Here is an 18180-nt window from a genome sequence, read left to right as displayed (position 1 = left end):
ATGGAGTGGGACTCTTTAAGATTTTAAGTCTTAGACTTACTTTTGCTCGTGTAATGAGGTTTCGCTTATGGATTACGAGCCTGTTTGGATGGGCTTATGCCTATAAGCTGTTTGCAGCTTATAAGCCAAAAAAAAATAAGTTGGGTTGGGTAGTCTAATTTATTTTTTTTGGCTTATAAGCTGTTTTCAGAACAGCTTATAAGTTGCTTTAGATAAGCTAAGTTAAATAGGCCCAATTATTTTTTTGAGCTTATTTTAAGCACAAAATGACTTTAAGCTGGCCAGCCAAACACTTAAAAAAGCTGAAAACAACTTATAAGCCAATCCAAACGGGCTCTACAATTAAACGCCTATTTGTATATATTGCTTGTATGATCATTACTATCTCAAGATTATTAAGGTAAAGTTGTATCAAGTCGAAATGAGAGTGAAGGAGATTAATTCCGTGATTATTCTCATTGATGGAATTGGTAAATATACCATAGTTACAATGTCCTAATAGGATACAAAATATACTAACCTAAATTAGAAGATTTACAAAATATTCTATGACTACATATTTGCATTATTTATCACACCCCCGCAGTCGAAACGGGAGGTTTACGAACGCTGAGACTGTCCCGAAAATCCTCAAATAAGACCTGCGGCAGTCCTTTAGTGAAAATATCGGCGAGCTGATAGTGGGACGGAACATGAAGGACACGTACGTGGCCGCGCGCCACCTTCTCACGAACAAAATGGATATCCATCTCAATGTGCTTGGTGCGCTGATGTTGGACTGGATTCCCTGACAAGTAAATGGCACTGACATTATCACAATAAACCAAAGTAGCCTTAGGGACCGGACAATGTAGCTCCAAGAGCAGGTTACGTATCCAGCATGATTCAGAGACAACATTAGCAACCCCCCTATATTCTGCTTCCGCACTTGAGCGGGAAAGAGTAGGTTGGCGTTTGGATGACCAAGATATCAAATTGTCTCCCAAAAACACGCAATAACCCGACGTTGAACGTCGTGTGTCGGGACATCCCCCCAATCAGCATCAGTATACGAAACCAAATCAGTAACTGAAGATGGATAGAGATGCAAACCATGATCAATAGTACCCTGAATATACCGAATAATCCGTTTAAGAGCAAGCATATGCGTATCTCGAGGAGCATGCATATGAAGACAAATCTGCTGCACGGCATAAGAAATATCCGATCTAGTGAAGGTTAGATACTGAAGAGCACCTGCAAGACTCCGGAAATGAGTGGGATCTTTACAAAGATCGCCAGAAGCGGCACTGACCTTCGGCTTAGTGTCAACCGGAGTGGAAGAAGGCTTATACGATGACATTCCTGCACGCTCAATAATCTCCGTAGCATAACTTCTTTGTGAAAGAAACATACCACCCTTGTGACGGGTCACTGCAATGCCAAGAAAATAATTCAAAAGACCTAGGTCCTTCATTGCAAATTCTGAGGCAAGAAGGGCCATAATCGAACAGCGGAGAGTATCTGAAGAAGCAGTAAGAATAATATCATCCACATATAGTAAAATGTAAGCCAAGTCGTGCCCTTTGCTGTAGATGAACAATGAGTTGTCGGACCTGCTATTAACAAAACCAATGGAATAAACAAAGTCAGCAAATCTTTTATACCAAGCTCTTGGTGCTTGTTTAAGCCCATATAAGGACTTGCGCAACAACCACACATAATCGGGATGAGATGGGTCTCGAAAACCCATTGGCTGATGCATATATACTGTCTCCTTGAGCTCGCCATGAAGAAATGCATTTTTGACATCCAACTGATGAATGGGCCAATGCTTAGAGAGAGCTAGACTTAAGACAGTGCGAATCGTAGCTGGCTTTACGACCGGACTGAAAGTCTCACCACAATCAATGCCAACCTGCTGTGTTTTGCCATCACCTACAAGACGGGCTTTATGCCTCTCAAAAGCACCATTAGACTTTTCTTTATGAGTAAAAATCCACATAGACCGAATAACATTCACATTAGGTAGACGGGGTACCAACTCCAACGTCTTATTTTTAATAAGAGCATCATATTCATCATTTATGGCCAATTTCCAATTCGGGTCACGTAGCGCATCTAACGGATTACGAGGTATGGGGGACCTGGTAACTGCCGTATGTAGATTAAATGGGTGCTTGGGCTTAAAGATCCCGCGCTGACTACGAGTGACCATGCGCGTTTGGGTAGGGGGCTGCTGGATAGGAAGAGGAGTGGTAGAGTTTTGTAGGCTGTTGGCAAGCTGGCTGGGCGTAGGTGCGGGCTGGTCCAGCGTAGAGGAAGGGAGACGCTGCTGCCCAGCCGAAGGTGGTGTGGGCAGCTGGCCCAGACCAGGCGGAAAACCACTGAGCAGCGGGGGAGGGGGACACGGCTGCGGTGGAGAGTGGCCGGTGGCGAGATGACGGATCACATAAGGGGAAAAACCATCATCAAGGAAGTCATACGTGGTGGGAGTGGAAGTGTGGATTTTAGAAAACGGAAATTGAGTCTCATCAAATAACACGTGACGACAAATAATGATTTTATTTGAGGATAAATCAAAACATTTGGAGCCACGATGGCTTGGTGGATATCCCAAAAAAAACACATGGATTTGACCGAGGTTGCAACTTGTGAATAGTAGGAGACGGAAAAAGGGGATAACATAAACACCCAAAGACCCGGAGATGAGAATAAGATGGTTTCCGTGGATAAAGGACTTCTAAAGGGGATTTGTGACCCAACAACTTGCTTGGTAAAATATTAAGGAGATAAGTCGCCATTTGCAATGCATGATGCCAAAAAAATGGAGGAATGGAGGCATGAGCAAGAAGAGTTCGGATGACATTATTTATTGAACGAATTTTTCTTTCGGCTTTCCCATTTTGAGAGGATGTATGAGGACAGGAAAGACGGAAAGACATCCCATTGGACGCACAAAAATTTCCGAATTGACCATTATCATATTCCTTTCCATTATCGCATTGGACATTTTTGATAGGACGTTCAAATTGAGTAAGGATATGGGACTTAAAATCTATGAATTTTGAGTAAACATCAGATTTTCTAGCCAAAGGGAAAGTCCACAAAAAATTAGTAAAATCATCCAAGAACAAAACATAATAACGATGCCCCATAGAACTCAAAATGGGAGAAGTCCACAAATCACTATGAATAATGTCAAACGGAAATATAGTCTCGGAAATAGAACTAGCAAAAGTCAACCTAACATGTTTACCAAGAACGCAAGAATGACAAATACTAGATGAACTAGAACTATTACATTCAATGCTTTCATTGTGCCTAAGAAAATCCAAAATAGAAGCTCCCGGGTAGCCCAAACGATCATGCCAACGTGTGGAAGACAAGGCAGCAAAAGTTGATGGTGAATGGATGGGGTGTTTGAAGGTGGATAATGGATAAAGAGCACCCCTACTATTACATCTCATGAGAGCCATCCCTGTCCGGAAATCCTTCACAGAAAACCGATAAGGATCAAATTCAACACTTACAAAGTTATCAGTAGTAAACTTACGAACCGATATTAAATTCTTTATGAGTTTTGGAGCAAGAAGGACATTATTTAATAATAATGGAGGGTTCGGGGGAGGCAATTTAGCACGACCACAACCTTGAATTGGAATTGACTTACCATCACCAACAACAATGCCACTATTATGATCGCTCAAATTAAAATAAGACGAGAGAGTACCTTTTGTGGATGTCATATGGGATGTGGCGCCGGTATCCATATACCAATTTGGATCGGGTTGGCTCAACGTCATCGTGTGCATGGCCGATTCAATATCAGTCGGAGTCCACTGCGTCGTCGGGCTTGCTGCTGCATACGCCTGCTGCTGTGGCCGCGAGCCCAAAATTCCAGGCTGGGCCATGGACCTGCCACCAGAAAAAAGGTGGCTGCGGCTGCCACTATTGCTGTGGCCGAGCCCACTGTTGGGTGGGATACGGGCAAGGGGGAGCCCATTGCGGCATCCACCCCCATGGCCACGGTGAAGAGGACTGCTGCTGCATGGGGGACTGCTGCCGGTCGCCTGAGGCACGATCACCATGGCGACGGTTGGAACTGCCACCGCCAGAACCACGGCCACCGCCGTTATTTTTCCCGCCGCTAGAGCCACAATTTTTGTGGTTATTTTGCCCCGATGATGGTGAGAACGACCGGAATTTTCCATAGTAGTGGAGTCATCAAACTCACGTTGGGTATTAGCCACCATAGCCGTGGGCGAGTCATCATGCATTTCAGCCAACGCCTTTTCCTCAAGGCACAGACTTGACTGAGCTTCGGAGAATGATGGAAGAGGCTTACTTTGCCGGATGTAGGTGCCCAAATTCTTGTACGCCTCGGTGAGGCCAACCACCATTTGAAGAACGAGGCGGTTGTCGGTCACCGGAGCCCCCACTCTCTTGAGTTGATCGGCCAAGGTCTTGAGTCGTTGACAATACGCCGAAGCGTTCAGAAAATCCCGCAACTTGACATGAGAGAAATCATGTTCCAATGCAACGGCACGGGAGTTTTTGTTGTCTTGAAAAAGATTACGGAGGCGATCCCAGGCCTCCTTTGCCGATAGATCTTCTTCGATGATCATATGCAATAAGTCAGTGGAGATGGTTGCATACACCCATTGAAGTACCATGGCATCCAAGGTGGACCACAACTCCTTTTCTTCGTCGGTGGAAGGAGCCTTCTCCTTTCCGGTCGGGAGAATGTGGGAAAGGACACGGTGAGACCCGCATGAAGCTTGAATAATTCGGCCCAAGCCGAATAATGATCCGTTTCCATCTCAAGAACGATAGGAATGTGATTCTTGATGTTGGAGACAACCATAACAGGATGGAACTTGGTGTCTGCCATTGATGGCAAGCAAGAAGGTGGACGGGAAAAAAAGAAGGAAAAGGACGACGGAAAAATTAGGGCAGCGGAAGAGGAGGAAAAGAAACCCTAGTATCTGATACCATGAAAGAGATTAATTCCGTGATTATTCTCATTGATGGAATCGGTAAATATACCATAGTTACAATGTCCTAATAGGATACAAAATATACTAACCTAAATTAAAAGATTTACAAAATATTCTATGACTACATATTTACATTATTTATCAGAGAGAACTCTCAGTACAAGGGCATATGTTATTAAGGAGGTGCTAAGGGCATATGTTGTTAAGGACTTGCTAAAAATTGCTCGCAAGTCTTTAGACCCATCCTGTTTACAATTTGAGAAGTAAATGTTATCAATCGATTTATGCTAAAAATAGTTTTTGAAGGAAAGAAGGTAGGGACTCGAGCACTGGAGGAAGATAGAATAAGTCTTAGCTCCAATACGACATTTTAGAAAGTTATTTAACTTTCCTCGTTTAAGGAATGCGTGCTTAACTAGTCTCGACACTCACATCGAAAGAATGAAAATTACTTTTTTCATTAGTTATACCGGTGAAGCATGGCTTAAGTATGATCCTCATTTAACTTATCTTTAAATTACTCCTGAACCTTGCCGGATATGCGACACTTGTCTTGTTTACATATCTACGTGATACAATCTTATACTATTTATCTTTGAATTGTTTGTAAATCTTGCCAGATAGGCATGACTTGTCTTTATTCTTCTATGGTTTTAAGTCTTTACGGACTTACAAGACGTATTATTTTCATTTTACCTATTGTGTTAAATTATTCATAAATCTTGATGGATTGATGTATTTGTGCATGGTGTACAATTATTAATTAGGGGCCCTGCAATTCATCTCTCTGTTCTCAATTGACACCTCACTGTTTAATTTCTCGCCAAGATCAAATTAGCTGGTATGACTTTGGCATAATAATATTTATCTTGCCTATCTTTAAATTGCTCCCGGATCGTCGTGGCTTGTCTCTATCGTTTTATTGTTCATCGGTCTCCCTGGTCTTACAAGACATTCTATCGTCATCTTACCCGTTGTGTTAAATTTTTCACAAGTCGTGACAAATTAATGAAATTTGCATACGTTGTTTAATTATTCATATCACTAATTAAGGGCCTTCTCATTCATCCACTGTCCTAAACTGACAACCTCAATATTTAGTTAATTGCAAAGATCAAATTAGAAAGCATGAGGAGCGGGAAGTAAGAAGAAGCAAAAGAATAATTTGGAGATTGAAGCCATTTGTCTGCTATATAGCTTATTCTTACAAAACCAAAAGCGGAAACAAAAGTTACTCCCTCCGTTCATTTTTACTTGTCTATTATACTAAAAATAAATAGATGTCCATTTTTACTTGTTTCGTTTTAAAATACCAAGAGATAATTTACTACGTACTTCCTGTTTACCCTTATAATTAACTATTAATGTATTTCCCAAAATATTGAATTCATTATATTCAAATGTGATATAGTAAACTTATCATTTTATTGATTACTTCTTAAGAGGTGTGCCTAGTCAAACATGGACAAGTAAAAATAGACGGAGGGAGTAAATATTGGTCCTCAAAACTAGAGCATTATTCAGAGAGGTGAACAGCAGATAATGTAAATAAAGATATTATTGGGCAAGTTCATATAGCGGGGATAGCTCAGTTGGGAGAGCGTCAGACTGAAGATCTGAAGGTCACGTGTTCGATCCACGTTCACCGCATTTCGTATTTATTATCTCTTTTAAGATATTCCTCTATATAAAGCCTAAGCTGGACTTTTATAAAAGTTCACATAAGCCGAATATCAGGCAATTTTTTTGCACGGATCGTCCTTCAAAGGCGTTGGTCTTTAATTTTTGGCCTTTACTTAAAAAAGTGATCGAAAATATCCCGAGGTTCTGGTTCGAACCTCCGCTCAACTAAAAATAAAATAAAATTACAAGACAGAGTTTTGGTAGCAAAGTAAGCTTACTGGGGCAAAAGTCTGCCTTAAGGCAGTTTTTTTTTTTTTTTTCAAGGCCCGAATAGACCTACTTTGCTACGAAACTCTGCCTTGCGAATTTTTTTTTACTGAGTCGGAGTTCGAACTCAGAACCTCGAGATATTTTAGGCGAAGGGTAAAAATTAAAGATCACTTCTGAATAAGGACAATCGTGCAAATTGCCCAATATTGGGAGCTTTAGTTCAAGCCCAATACCGTAGGCCTAATCTTAAAGGCTCACAGAAATTACACTCAATGGTCTTAAAAATGGATGGTTTTGAACTTTTGAAACCGTTATAAAAGTCAAAATTTGTTAAACTTAATGCTTCATCATAGGGCAAGTGAGGTCAAAAGTTCAAGACTACTCACCTCTAAAGTCATTCTTGTAATCGGTCGTCTTAGGATTGATAAGGCGAAAGTGCACAGATAGCCGATTTTGGAACTCTTTTTAAGCCACGGTAAGTTTATAAAGTTAGACACTTTAGATTGAAACGGTAAAAAATTTGTGCATGCGACATAAAATTCGCTAATTGATAGATGAGTTAAATCTTTCAAATTTATCATGGATTCATTTCTTTTATTTTACATGTGAATAACGCAGTTTATTAGGAATTCAATTCTCTAATGTGGTCTGGAGATTTGTTATTTAATCAAATTTAATAGGATGGAGTTTAATGTGTGAAGATGAAATGTGAGCACTAATTGGAAAGTGAAATTGTTGAAGGGGGTTTGATAAATTAATCCCTCTGTGAAAAGAAGATTGGACTACATACAAGAGTTTCACTTGAGTGGAGATTGATATCTTTCCACGTCGAATATGAAAGAAGAATTTAAGTACATAAGATGTATAATATTTGCATATATCCTGCGAGACACTTTTTAAGGAAAAAACTCATAAAGTCCTAAAGTGAATAATATCTCAAATGTGTAAGAGTATCATACAACTATATATTAGGCGCAGGTTAATGAAAAATAATTAAGAGCCAACAGAATGCAAAATTCATATATTCATAAAATTAAAGATTTTATATATATATATATATATATATATATATATATATATATATATATATAGACATACATACATGCTCCTACCTTCTTAATTATTGGTATTAAGCTTTTCTATTTTTGTTCATCATAGTAATTGAAGTACCATCTTTAATAGTTGACTGTTGAAGAGTCGAATCAATGAAGAGTTAAAAAGGGGACCATGGCAATAAAACTTGGAAATATGGATAAGTTTGATATAGTATCATTAACTACTCCAATAGGCTAATAGTGATGGTGAAATGACGTTACCAACAAAACAAGACAATTTGATAAAGAGATTTTGAATAAGGTATATGTGGTAATGCCACAGACCAAGCGTTTCCTGCATTCTCCGCTCATTTGCAATGGCCAGTGGTGCACGTAGTGTAGCATAGATTTTACCGTTTTGAATCGAATTCAATATTTTTTTTTATACCATACATAAATATACATGTGAAAAGTAATATATTTTAATGTTTCTTACGGTTTGGTTTACATTTCTTAATGCTTACGGCCAAAAGATTCAAATGACAATGTAAATTAAACTCATCTCTCATTTAAGATCACAAGATTTTAAAAGTTTCCTCTATTTTGTAAATTATATGTCCAGTTAAACTAAAAACACATAAAATAAATTGGAGGAAGTAACTATCAACTTCTGAACTCATATTTTCGAATACAATAAATTTAGTGTTAACAACATTAAGCATTAAAACAATTACGTCAAGCCATTGAAATATCATATGCTACAATGATGTTACATCGTAATAAAAGTTGTGTTGTCTGTACATGGACATACAAAATCTTGCATACTTTGCCAAATATGACATGTTTATGTCCTATCACTTTCAAATACCAAGTACAAATCTTTATTAAGTATACTACTATATATATATATATATATATATATATATATATATTCACTTCTTTACAGAAATGATCTAGTTTTGGTACAATATTATGTGATTATAATGTTTTCATCAATCAATTTCAGTTTTTGAAGGAAATTCTTATGATCTAGGGAAGTGCTTATTAGGTAAAACGGGCTTTAAAAATCATTAACCAACTTCACAAAATCCATAGATATTAATTATGGAATTGATTAAGATGGAACTCGCTAAATTAATGGACTAGGTGACTTTACATCCCTGTACTCCCAATCATTAGTGCGTTTGCAATAATAACCAACTAGCAAGTTTAATTTTAGTAGGCATTTGGACATGCGATTTCATCTCATGAGATAAAATCCCAAATCATTCAAACAGGCATAATTTGAGATTTCAAATCATGAGATGAAATCAGTGTTTAGACATGCGATTTCATCTCATGAGATGAAATCCCAAATCATCCAAAAAGGCATGATATGGGATTTCAAATCATGATTTCAAAAAATTTAAATGTAAAACTTGACTCATAAGTTTATATTTTGTAAAAATAGACCCATAAGTTGGTAGATATTTTAACAATTACTCCCACCAACCATTTAACAACCTCATTAACTTCTATATTCGTACCATGTGTGAGGATTATATTAAAGAGTAGTTACATTACTATTCATGTTAAATTTTCCGTTTTATTGAACTAAAGTTTGATCAATTGATGTTATATTTTTTTAAAAAGTCTTCTAGTGGCATATTAGTTTTGTTATGAATTATGACTTACTCATTTGGCAAGATTGTATAAAAATTGGGAAAGTTTTGATAGTTTTCACAACTTGTAAAAATTTTATGTCTATATAAAAAAATATAATTTAAAAAATCTAAATTACATATCTAAATATAATTTCATCTCATGATTTCAAATCATATTCAAACCGCTTGAAATTCAACTAAAGTTGTTTAAAGAAGTGATGACTCTATTAATCATTCGAATTCGAATAAAAAATAAAAGACCAGGAACAGTATCAATTATTTTATCTAGAAAGCGACAAGCCAAATGGAACCCCCACACAAATTTTATGGTTCCAAAGCAATCATCAAACATCTAGAGGAACAAATATCTTTTTGATTCCCTATTTCATCTTTGTCGTATACGTTTTTATTTTTATTTATAAAAATTACAGTGGAGTATTCCATCCAGTAAAAATATATGATGTTTTTAATTTTGACATATTCTTCAAAAAATTAAGTCACACCTAGAACGTAAGAGGTATTTATTAAATTATTTTTTATTTAATGATATCTTAGGTAAAAAATCACTTATCTTTTAATTAAGAAAAAATTTGAAAAAATAAAACTTTTAAATTATATAAAAATGGATCAGAGTAAGTTTTATATCTTGTCTTAAATAGCTATTAATTTGATCGTTTCGTTACTATTACATTTTTTTTTTTGGTTATAAGACGATGTTATCATCTATGCATGATGCTACAATGATCTCCCTTCTCTCTAACTTGTGGTGATCCCTTAAACCAAGCTTGACACGACGTATTAAAAGATCCAATCATTTCGATGTGCTCCTTTTAGCCAACATTACACGTTTAATGTGTCTCCTCTCTTGTGAAAATCTAAAAGCTTTATGTCATATAATATGTCAGTTGCTAGTTGATTATGAGCTAAGTTTTTCATATATTAAATTTCGTATAAATAACACTTCCTTCATTTTATAATAGGTGTTACTTTAGCTAAAAACATGCATATTAAGAAACCAATAATGTAATGTGAAGTTTACCAAATTATTCCTATCTAATAAAAATACATTACTTTTACCTTTTGATTAGAGCATGCACAAGAAATAAACCTTTTGACATTGGGAATCCAACAATATCAAATTACTATGTGGCTTTTCCAATCATCATTTAGATGTTTACTTTATTGTCTAAGGATAAAAGTGAAAAAACTAGTCAATTTATGTCTTGATTTTCGAAGATGACACTTATCATGGGACAAATTTGTTTTGGCTAAGGTGATAATTATTATGAGACGGAGGGAGTATTATGTTTGGTAGTATTGTTTTTATATGTATAAAGTTCAACACACTTAATAACGTGTTTGATTTAAAATTTGAAAATCCATATAACTAAAACTCGCATAAAGTGATACATAAATTCACTCATAACTAATTCATCTATTACTACTGCATGCATAACTCTAACACGCTATCAAACGACCCCTACTAATGACTAATCACGGTTATACTAGTTAATCCTCAACTTCCTTTTATTTTAGGAAAAAGAAAAACACAAACAACAAAGAAAAAAGTGATACACTACATACACTTTCTAGCTATTTGACGTCACAGGACCCTATAGTTAACATATTTCATTAATACACGTCACAATTTGAATCGCTGAATTCGAATATCAATTGTAATCTTAGTTGTAGAAAAATAATCCAAAGGTGCTTACGTCTAAATTTTAGGAAAAATTCCTTAAGACAAAATCTGCCGGTCCTCAATGTGATTAAGTATCTGTCGTGAAAGTCGAAAAAAGAATAGATGGGAAAATCCAACCACCAAGTGAATCAATTATCAGTTTTATAATACTTAGCTGGTTTTTTTGTATCCTAGCTAATACAGATTCGCTTTGTTTTCAGCACAATAAGGAGGGGATCCGTGGTTGGTATCTTGTCCTGAAGGTGAAGGGGATAAAAGAAAAGAAATAAAATGAAAGTCAATTTTAGTAAAGCCATTTAGTGAAGAAAAAGAAATTAGAAAATAATCTCCCTCTTAAGTCTTATTCCTCTATGCTTTTTTTTCGTTCCTCTTATTTGCAGGGGCAGCTCAAAAATATTGGGACCTAAAGCTAAACTTTAATAAAAGGCCTTATTTAAAAAAAAAAAAAAATATATATATATATATTGAATAACTTGATTCATGCTTTATAATTGACATACTTGAATTTTGATAATAATAATGATAAAATAATACTACTATACTATTATGAGGTTAAAAAAATTTAAAAATTGCATCTTAAAGAAAATGATAATAGTAAGTTGATAATTACTTGATATCAAAACAAAATTAATTTTTTCCATTTTAGCTTTAAACTCTTTATTTTATCCTTATTGAAATGATTTGTAGCCACACAAATATTTATGGGTTGTACTATATCAAAAAAAAAAAAAAATTTAAAAACTAAAAAAAAAAAAAAAATTCTTTATTAAATTTCATATCAAGTTAAATTACGACACATAAAATAAAACGAAGAGGATATTCGGTAAAAGAACCGAGGCCCTAAAAAATTGGAGGCCTCAAGGCATTGCTTGACTTGCTTGGCACTTGAGCCGGCACTGCTTATTTGTGTTAATTCCAAGATTCATATCCATTCTGATTGAATGACGATGGCAAGCAAATCCAATTAAAAGTTGTAGTCACTTTATTTCGTTGCGTTTCATTTTTTCCAATTCTTTCAAATCAATAGTACTCTTATAAAGCATGGTACGCTAATCTAATCATAGTCAATTAAAAAATCATAATAAGGTTAATAAGAATAACACGTAAAGATTCTTATTAGGGAATAAGGGCCCTAAGGTATAAAATGACTTCAATGAGAATATTGTTTTTCTCACTTTTCAAAAAGAGAAAAAGTAAGAAGCCACTTGCTCATTGGAGGCATCTAGACTAGAAAAAGAAAATTAATATCCATGCATGGAAAAGACACTTCCATTTAAAAGTTGTACGTAATCAAGTATACATAATTGTTTACACTCACCATCCCGTTGAGTCGTTGACTAGCAAATGGAGTACAGAATAAAGATACAAATTCTCAAACCTCTAAACACCTACTGAAAAAAATGTGAAGAAAACAATGAAAAAAAAATCTCAATTTACATACTTCTCCAGCAATAATCTTGTAAAGATTAATCAAGAAAAGTCTAAAAACTTTACAAAATTGACAACTATATTATATCAATTAAGTTTAGGGCCAGAGGCTGCAGGTGGCTGTTGAAATTGCTGGTAGAATGCTGCCATCTTACTATAGGCATCCATGGTCATTGGCTGCAAATTTAGAATACCAATTTTTTTACAATCCATTCTTATTAACTTATAAGCAAAAGAATTTAATTAAACAGAAATATTAATTAATCACTATTTTCAGTCCCAATTTTTTCTGACCTCTCTACATCCAAAACAGAGTGTGAAGGGTTTGAAATATCAATTTAGTTTAACATGTTATAGATGGTTATTTGCATTATTTTGCAGATTACTAACTCTATTTAGTATAGGTAGGGTACTTGTAGCGATATTCAGAATTTTAATTTGATATGTTCAATCTTTAAGTTCTTGCATTGAATATATTACACATTTAAATTCTGAGGGTTAGAATCTACTATACTATTTATAATAAAATTGTCATGATTTTTAAGTAACTTGAAAGGTAAAAATTTCATAAATAGTATATAAAAGTTAAACTCTTTACCTGTGATTGGCAAGCGAGTAAGGCAGTTAAAGGATCAGGGATAACACCACCAGCAGCGGCAGCAGTGGCACTAGAGCTGTCCCAGGAGGTCATGGGCTGCATGAAGGCGGCGGTGGCGGCTGTAGGGTGGAGAAAGGGCGGAAGTCCGGCGATATTGGGGCGGTTGATATCCAGAACTCCGGCAACTCCCATGCCCATGCCCATACCCATACCCATTCCCATCATAGACATTTGTAACTGTTGTTGCATTGCCAAAGGTAACATCATGGCTGGTGATATGTTCATCCTGCTCACCATATGAACTTGAGCTTGTAGTTGCTTCAAATATTCTATAACCTCATCAAGCATTGATGCTTTGTCTGTCTGCATCATAAAAATGGAGGTTCATATGACATTTTTTCTGTTTAATTATCAGTTATCCGCAATCGACCATGTTAGCGAGAGGCGGATCCACGATTTGAAATTTATTGACTTTGAATTTGAAGTTTTATGATTCTAAAGTTTATCATATACTATATAAATATTCGGTGAATTCCTCAACAAATATACAACATGTGAACCAAAGTTAATAGGTTTTGCCTACTTTATACACAGATCAACCTATTAAGAGAAAAATGTTTTCTATCGAAAAAATTCATTCTCAATGCTTAAACTCGAATCCTTTAATTAGGATTGGAAAAATTTCAACTATTCCGCTGCACCCTTAAATTGCGGCACAAATTCTCCTTCCCAGCTACCAAACATTATAGTATATGACAAGTATGAAAATGATTACTAAGAGATTTACAAATACAAAACCATAGAGAAATAACACAATCAGGCATACGGACATTGGTTGTGATTCATTATGCTCACATCCACCCCAGCTATAGTGCAGGCATATGTACATTTGAAGGACACATTGTTTGGTTTTGGTTATTTTTCTTTTCCCAATTTTTTTTTCATAAAATTTTTCAGCGCTAAAGATGGTCCTATACGCATAGTTTGAAAAGAGGATGATAAAAAATTGTAGTGTGATGGATATGATTCTTCCATCCTTACTTAGAGGTCTCAAGTTCGAATTTTAGGAATGAAAAAACGTTGATAAGTAGCGCTTTTCCTTTTAATATATCATACGCGAAGGAAATATGAATTAATCGGGTTCCAAAATGAATACTAAGCATCTAGTCGGAAAAAAAGGAATATTAACGTAGAAAGCTCATTATAAGTGATTGAACCAAGACAACCACAAAGAGAGTTTTTTTTTGTTTAATGTCCTACCTCAAATTTATGTGGTCGAACAAGATTGTCTTCTCAACCAACAAACCTTTGTCGATTTGTCTCCTTCACCATAGTCTATATGTGGCCTTAGATCCTAGAATTTAGTTCCTTCCCAGATATTCACTTTCATATTTAATGCCCTTTCAAAAAGTTTAGGACCACTTCCAGCTAAATTGTCTCCAAGTCCTATTATTCACACTCATTAAAACCCTCTACTGTTGTACTTGTACCTTTTTGTTTTCTTTCTTAAAGCTGCTCTCTTATAGGCTATAGCCAATCTTCACTGATACTTTCATTAAAATGGCTGTGTTTTTTTGGTTGCTTTGAATTCCACACAACCCCCCCCCCCCCCCCCCTCTTCCCTTTTTTTCCCTTAAGGGGTAAAATTAAGACATTTCAACCGTACCATTGGTACTACTGAAAAAATCGTGGTGCATACCATATATGCAAATTCCTGTAAGAAATTGTCTCATTTTAATTACAGAAAAAACTAGATAAGGCTTACTTTTATTTAATAACATAGTAATATAGTAGTAATACTTTTTAATATTCTAACAACACAAGAAAGATATGTAGTAAATAATTATGATAATTGGTTAAGAAGTAAATGGGAGAAAACATGCCAAAAGGATGTGCCAAGGGCTCCAAAGCTAGTTAGGGATATTTATAACAGGGATGAAGAACGACATGCAGAAAACTATATTCATTTGTCTCGATATTATTCTTAATTTCTACAAGCTTATTAAGCTAAGAATAATAATGGGCAGATTTAGTAAAGGAGCTAAGTATTCATGCGAACTCAATAATTCTGGTTTAGATCATTTACTTGTGCTAAAGTTTCCACTAAATAAGTACAAAATATCGATTTAAAATAAGTAAATTAGACGAGAAGTGGTAGAATTCTGAATACAAAAGTTCCAATCGTGAACCCGCCTTTGCCAATAATATACAATATTTATATTATATACTCTAACAATAATATTAGAACGGGATTGAAAGATTCTTACGTTTTCCTTTTTTATGTGTTTTGTCATGCAAGAGGTCAGAGGCAATCGTGAATGACTATGTTCCCGAAAGCCGAAATTTAAAGTTCCGAAGAATCCAACTTAAACAATACTCCCACAGTCTCAAAATATTTGTATCATTTTTCATTTGCACGCCGTTAAGAAAACATTTATAAAGGTAGTATTTTGACTTTTTTACCCTTAACATATTTTATCATGTAATCTCTCCTCAATAAATGTTATGAGAACCTCCTAAATATTGCTAATTAATATAAGGGTAAAATAGGAAAAAGCTACTTAATTTATCTTAGTTCAATAAAACGATAAATATTTTGAGACAAGTATTTTTAGAAAGGACGACAAATTTTTTGAGACGGAGGGAGTAATTATAAATCTTGTACTCCTAAATTTAGATGAGAATGAAATTCTATCTACAATAGAATATTCTATTAAATCAAAAAGAGGGAATAACATACGTAAAAAGATAATAAGCTCTAAATTCCATTACCTTACTCGAATTTGGAACCAACTTTTGCAGTGTCTTCATCCTTTGATTAATCTTGTCTCTTCTTTTCTATATATAGAAAACATAATCACTCAAAATATCATAAGTATTTGTTTTGTAGCAAAAAGGACAAATTAAATAGAGAGATTCTTACTCGTTCAGACTGGTTATGGATGGCAGCTGCCCTCTTCCTCTTTGTGGAAGGTGAAGAGTTTTTAGACCCTTTTTTGTCATTCTCATCCTCCTCATCACCTGCCTCCCTCTGTCGGTTAATAAATAAATAATCAAAACTATTAAATTTTTATATAACTCTAAGAAAGAACAGTCACATCTCAACTAGAAAATATGTATTTCATTTTATATATGTGACCCTATTTAACAATTTTATATTTTACTAAAATGTCTTAAATAATTTCTAAAATTCTTATTGACAAAAATATATACGATTATAGTTTCTAAATTTGTAGATTATTTTTAAAATTAATAGTTTATCCTCTCTCTAACAACTTAAAGTTATAAATAAGATGGTCACACACTTAACACGAAAGTAGAGAAGACAGAATTTTCATGTGTACGGCCATGAAAAAGAATCAAGGTTGCACATGAAACATGTTGAAGAGTAAATTCAATAAATAAAAATCTGTATTTTTAATAGTTTAATATTTTAAATAAAATGGTCCCAACTTGGTAAACCGTACAGTGAAATTATCCATACAAGACACATGCAGAATCACACAATGAAATTATGCACAAAAAGAACTTAGTAGGAGAATATATTTTTACCTGAGGTCTGCTGTGACAAACGGAATCATGGTCATCCCCCGTCCTATTAGTGCACTGCTTGTCAGAACTGGTGTTTTCCGGTGACCCCATAGATGTAGAAGTGAACATAGTTGTACCCAATTCTCTATCAAACGTGTCAACAGTCAATTGGCGGCTATCTCCTCCACAAGTTGCACTTCCACTTACACTCATATCCGCACGGCTGCTCCACTCATGTTGAGTGGGGCCTACTGTCATGCGTGGCGCCGCCATCCAGTCTCTGCTGTTGGTTGTGCCACTGCATGACCCCACGTGTGCGGAGCCGTCAAGCCCCGGCATGTGGACGGAGCGTCCGTGGTGGTCGGTGTTTCTTGAACATGGCACTAAGGCATCCTTTGTCATGGTGACTAAGGCGGTAGCTGGAGGAGTGTAGGCGTTGGCTTGGTGGTTGTTGAACCAAGGGACCACCTCATCACCACCGTGTTTGTTCCCGTCTACGACGGGTTTACCGTGGTGATGAGGGGGGTTGGGTCGGGTTGCTTGGTTTACTATGGATTCAAGGGTGCCTCCGTAGCTTGATATGGGCTTATGAGGGACCCGTGGAGGACCTAATCCATGCATTGCTAAATGACCATTTTCCCATGTTAGCTCCGCTACTTCATAATCCAACCTGTCGAATTCAGAATTTTAAGTCGTTAATGCAAAATATTACATTAGTCACAAATTTATGAAAAAATATATTGTCAAAGAGTCACAGAGAGCACGTACGAGGGGACATCAGGAGCTAAAGAATTGGATTGAGTTTGAATAGGATTTTTTGGAGGATTGGGAGACTCGTCGAGATCCCAACTCGGTACACACTGGTTCATATTGAAGATGTTCTTCCTGGTGACAAGTCAACGAAATAACAATATTCTTTTTTAAGTGTGGAAGAGCTTCAATGATAATTTTGGTCTTGGAGAGAAGACAATGGATGACTAAGGGTAGATATAAGAAAATTAAATGGGTTGACAGTTGGCTACAGCTTTTGGTCATATTCAACATATATTATGTGGGTGAGGAAGAAGGAGTCTTTTCAGACATGAAAAACTAGAAGAAAGAGAAGTTGGTATATAATTTAATGCATATTACTATTATATATAAGAGCAAATGTGGAGACTTTTGTAGTCTCACGATAATTTTTCAATTTTTTTAAAAAATTTTAATTAATTACTTTTAGGTTTTAATTTTGTTTATTTAAGTATATTTTTTTGTTTTTTGTTTTTAAGGTCTACTTTTCAAAAGCTATCGAACCTGGGGACTTTTGTAGTCCTCACAATAATTTCCAAATTTTTTTAAAACTTTTTAATTAATTACTTTTAGGTCCTAATCT

The 18180-nt window shown here is 35.5% G+C and overlaps 1 protein-coding gene and 1 non-coding gene across 2 annotated transcripts; one reads left to right on the top strand and one right to left on the bottom strand.

Annotated features, from left to right (window-relative positions):
* The first annotated feature begins 6556 nt into the window (after positions 1-6556).
* Positions 6557-6629, top strand: TRNAF-GAA (transfer RNA phenylalanine (anticodon GAA)). The gene has a single exon. It is a non-coding gene; the product is annotated as a tRNA-Phe (tRNA).
* A 5869-nt stretch (positions 6630-12498) lies between these two features.
* LOC132645752 (transcription factor UNE10) lies at positions 12499-17927 on the bottom strand. Its single transcript, XM_060362932.1, has 6 exons — positions 17577-17927; positions 16830-17478; positions 16201-16308; positions 16050-16115; positions 13278-13640; positions 12499-12856 (listed from the first exon to the last, which is right to left on the bottom strand). The coding sequence occupies exons 1-6, from the start codon at positions 17675-17677 to the stop codon at positions 12767-12769; spliced, it is 1377 nt and encodes a 458-aa protein (XP_060218915.1). The 5' UTR covers positions 17678-17927; the 3' UTR covers positions 12499-12766.
* Positions 17928-18180: the final 253 nt, after the last annotated feature.

The sequence above is a fragment of the Lycium barbarum genome, chromosome 6 (assembly GCF_019175385.1).
Source record: "Lycium barbarum isolate Lr01 chromosome 6, ASM1917538v2, whole genome shotgun sequence".
Taxonomy (NCBI): domain Eukaryota; kingdom Viridiplantae; phylum Streptophyta; class Magnoliopsida; order Solanales; family Solanaceae; genus Lycium; species Lycium barbarum.
Note: the sequence above shows the minus strand (reverse complement) of the source record. Positions and strands in the feature narration are given on the sequence as shown.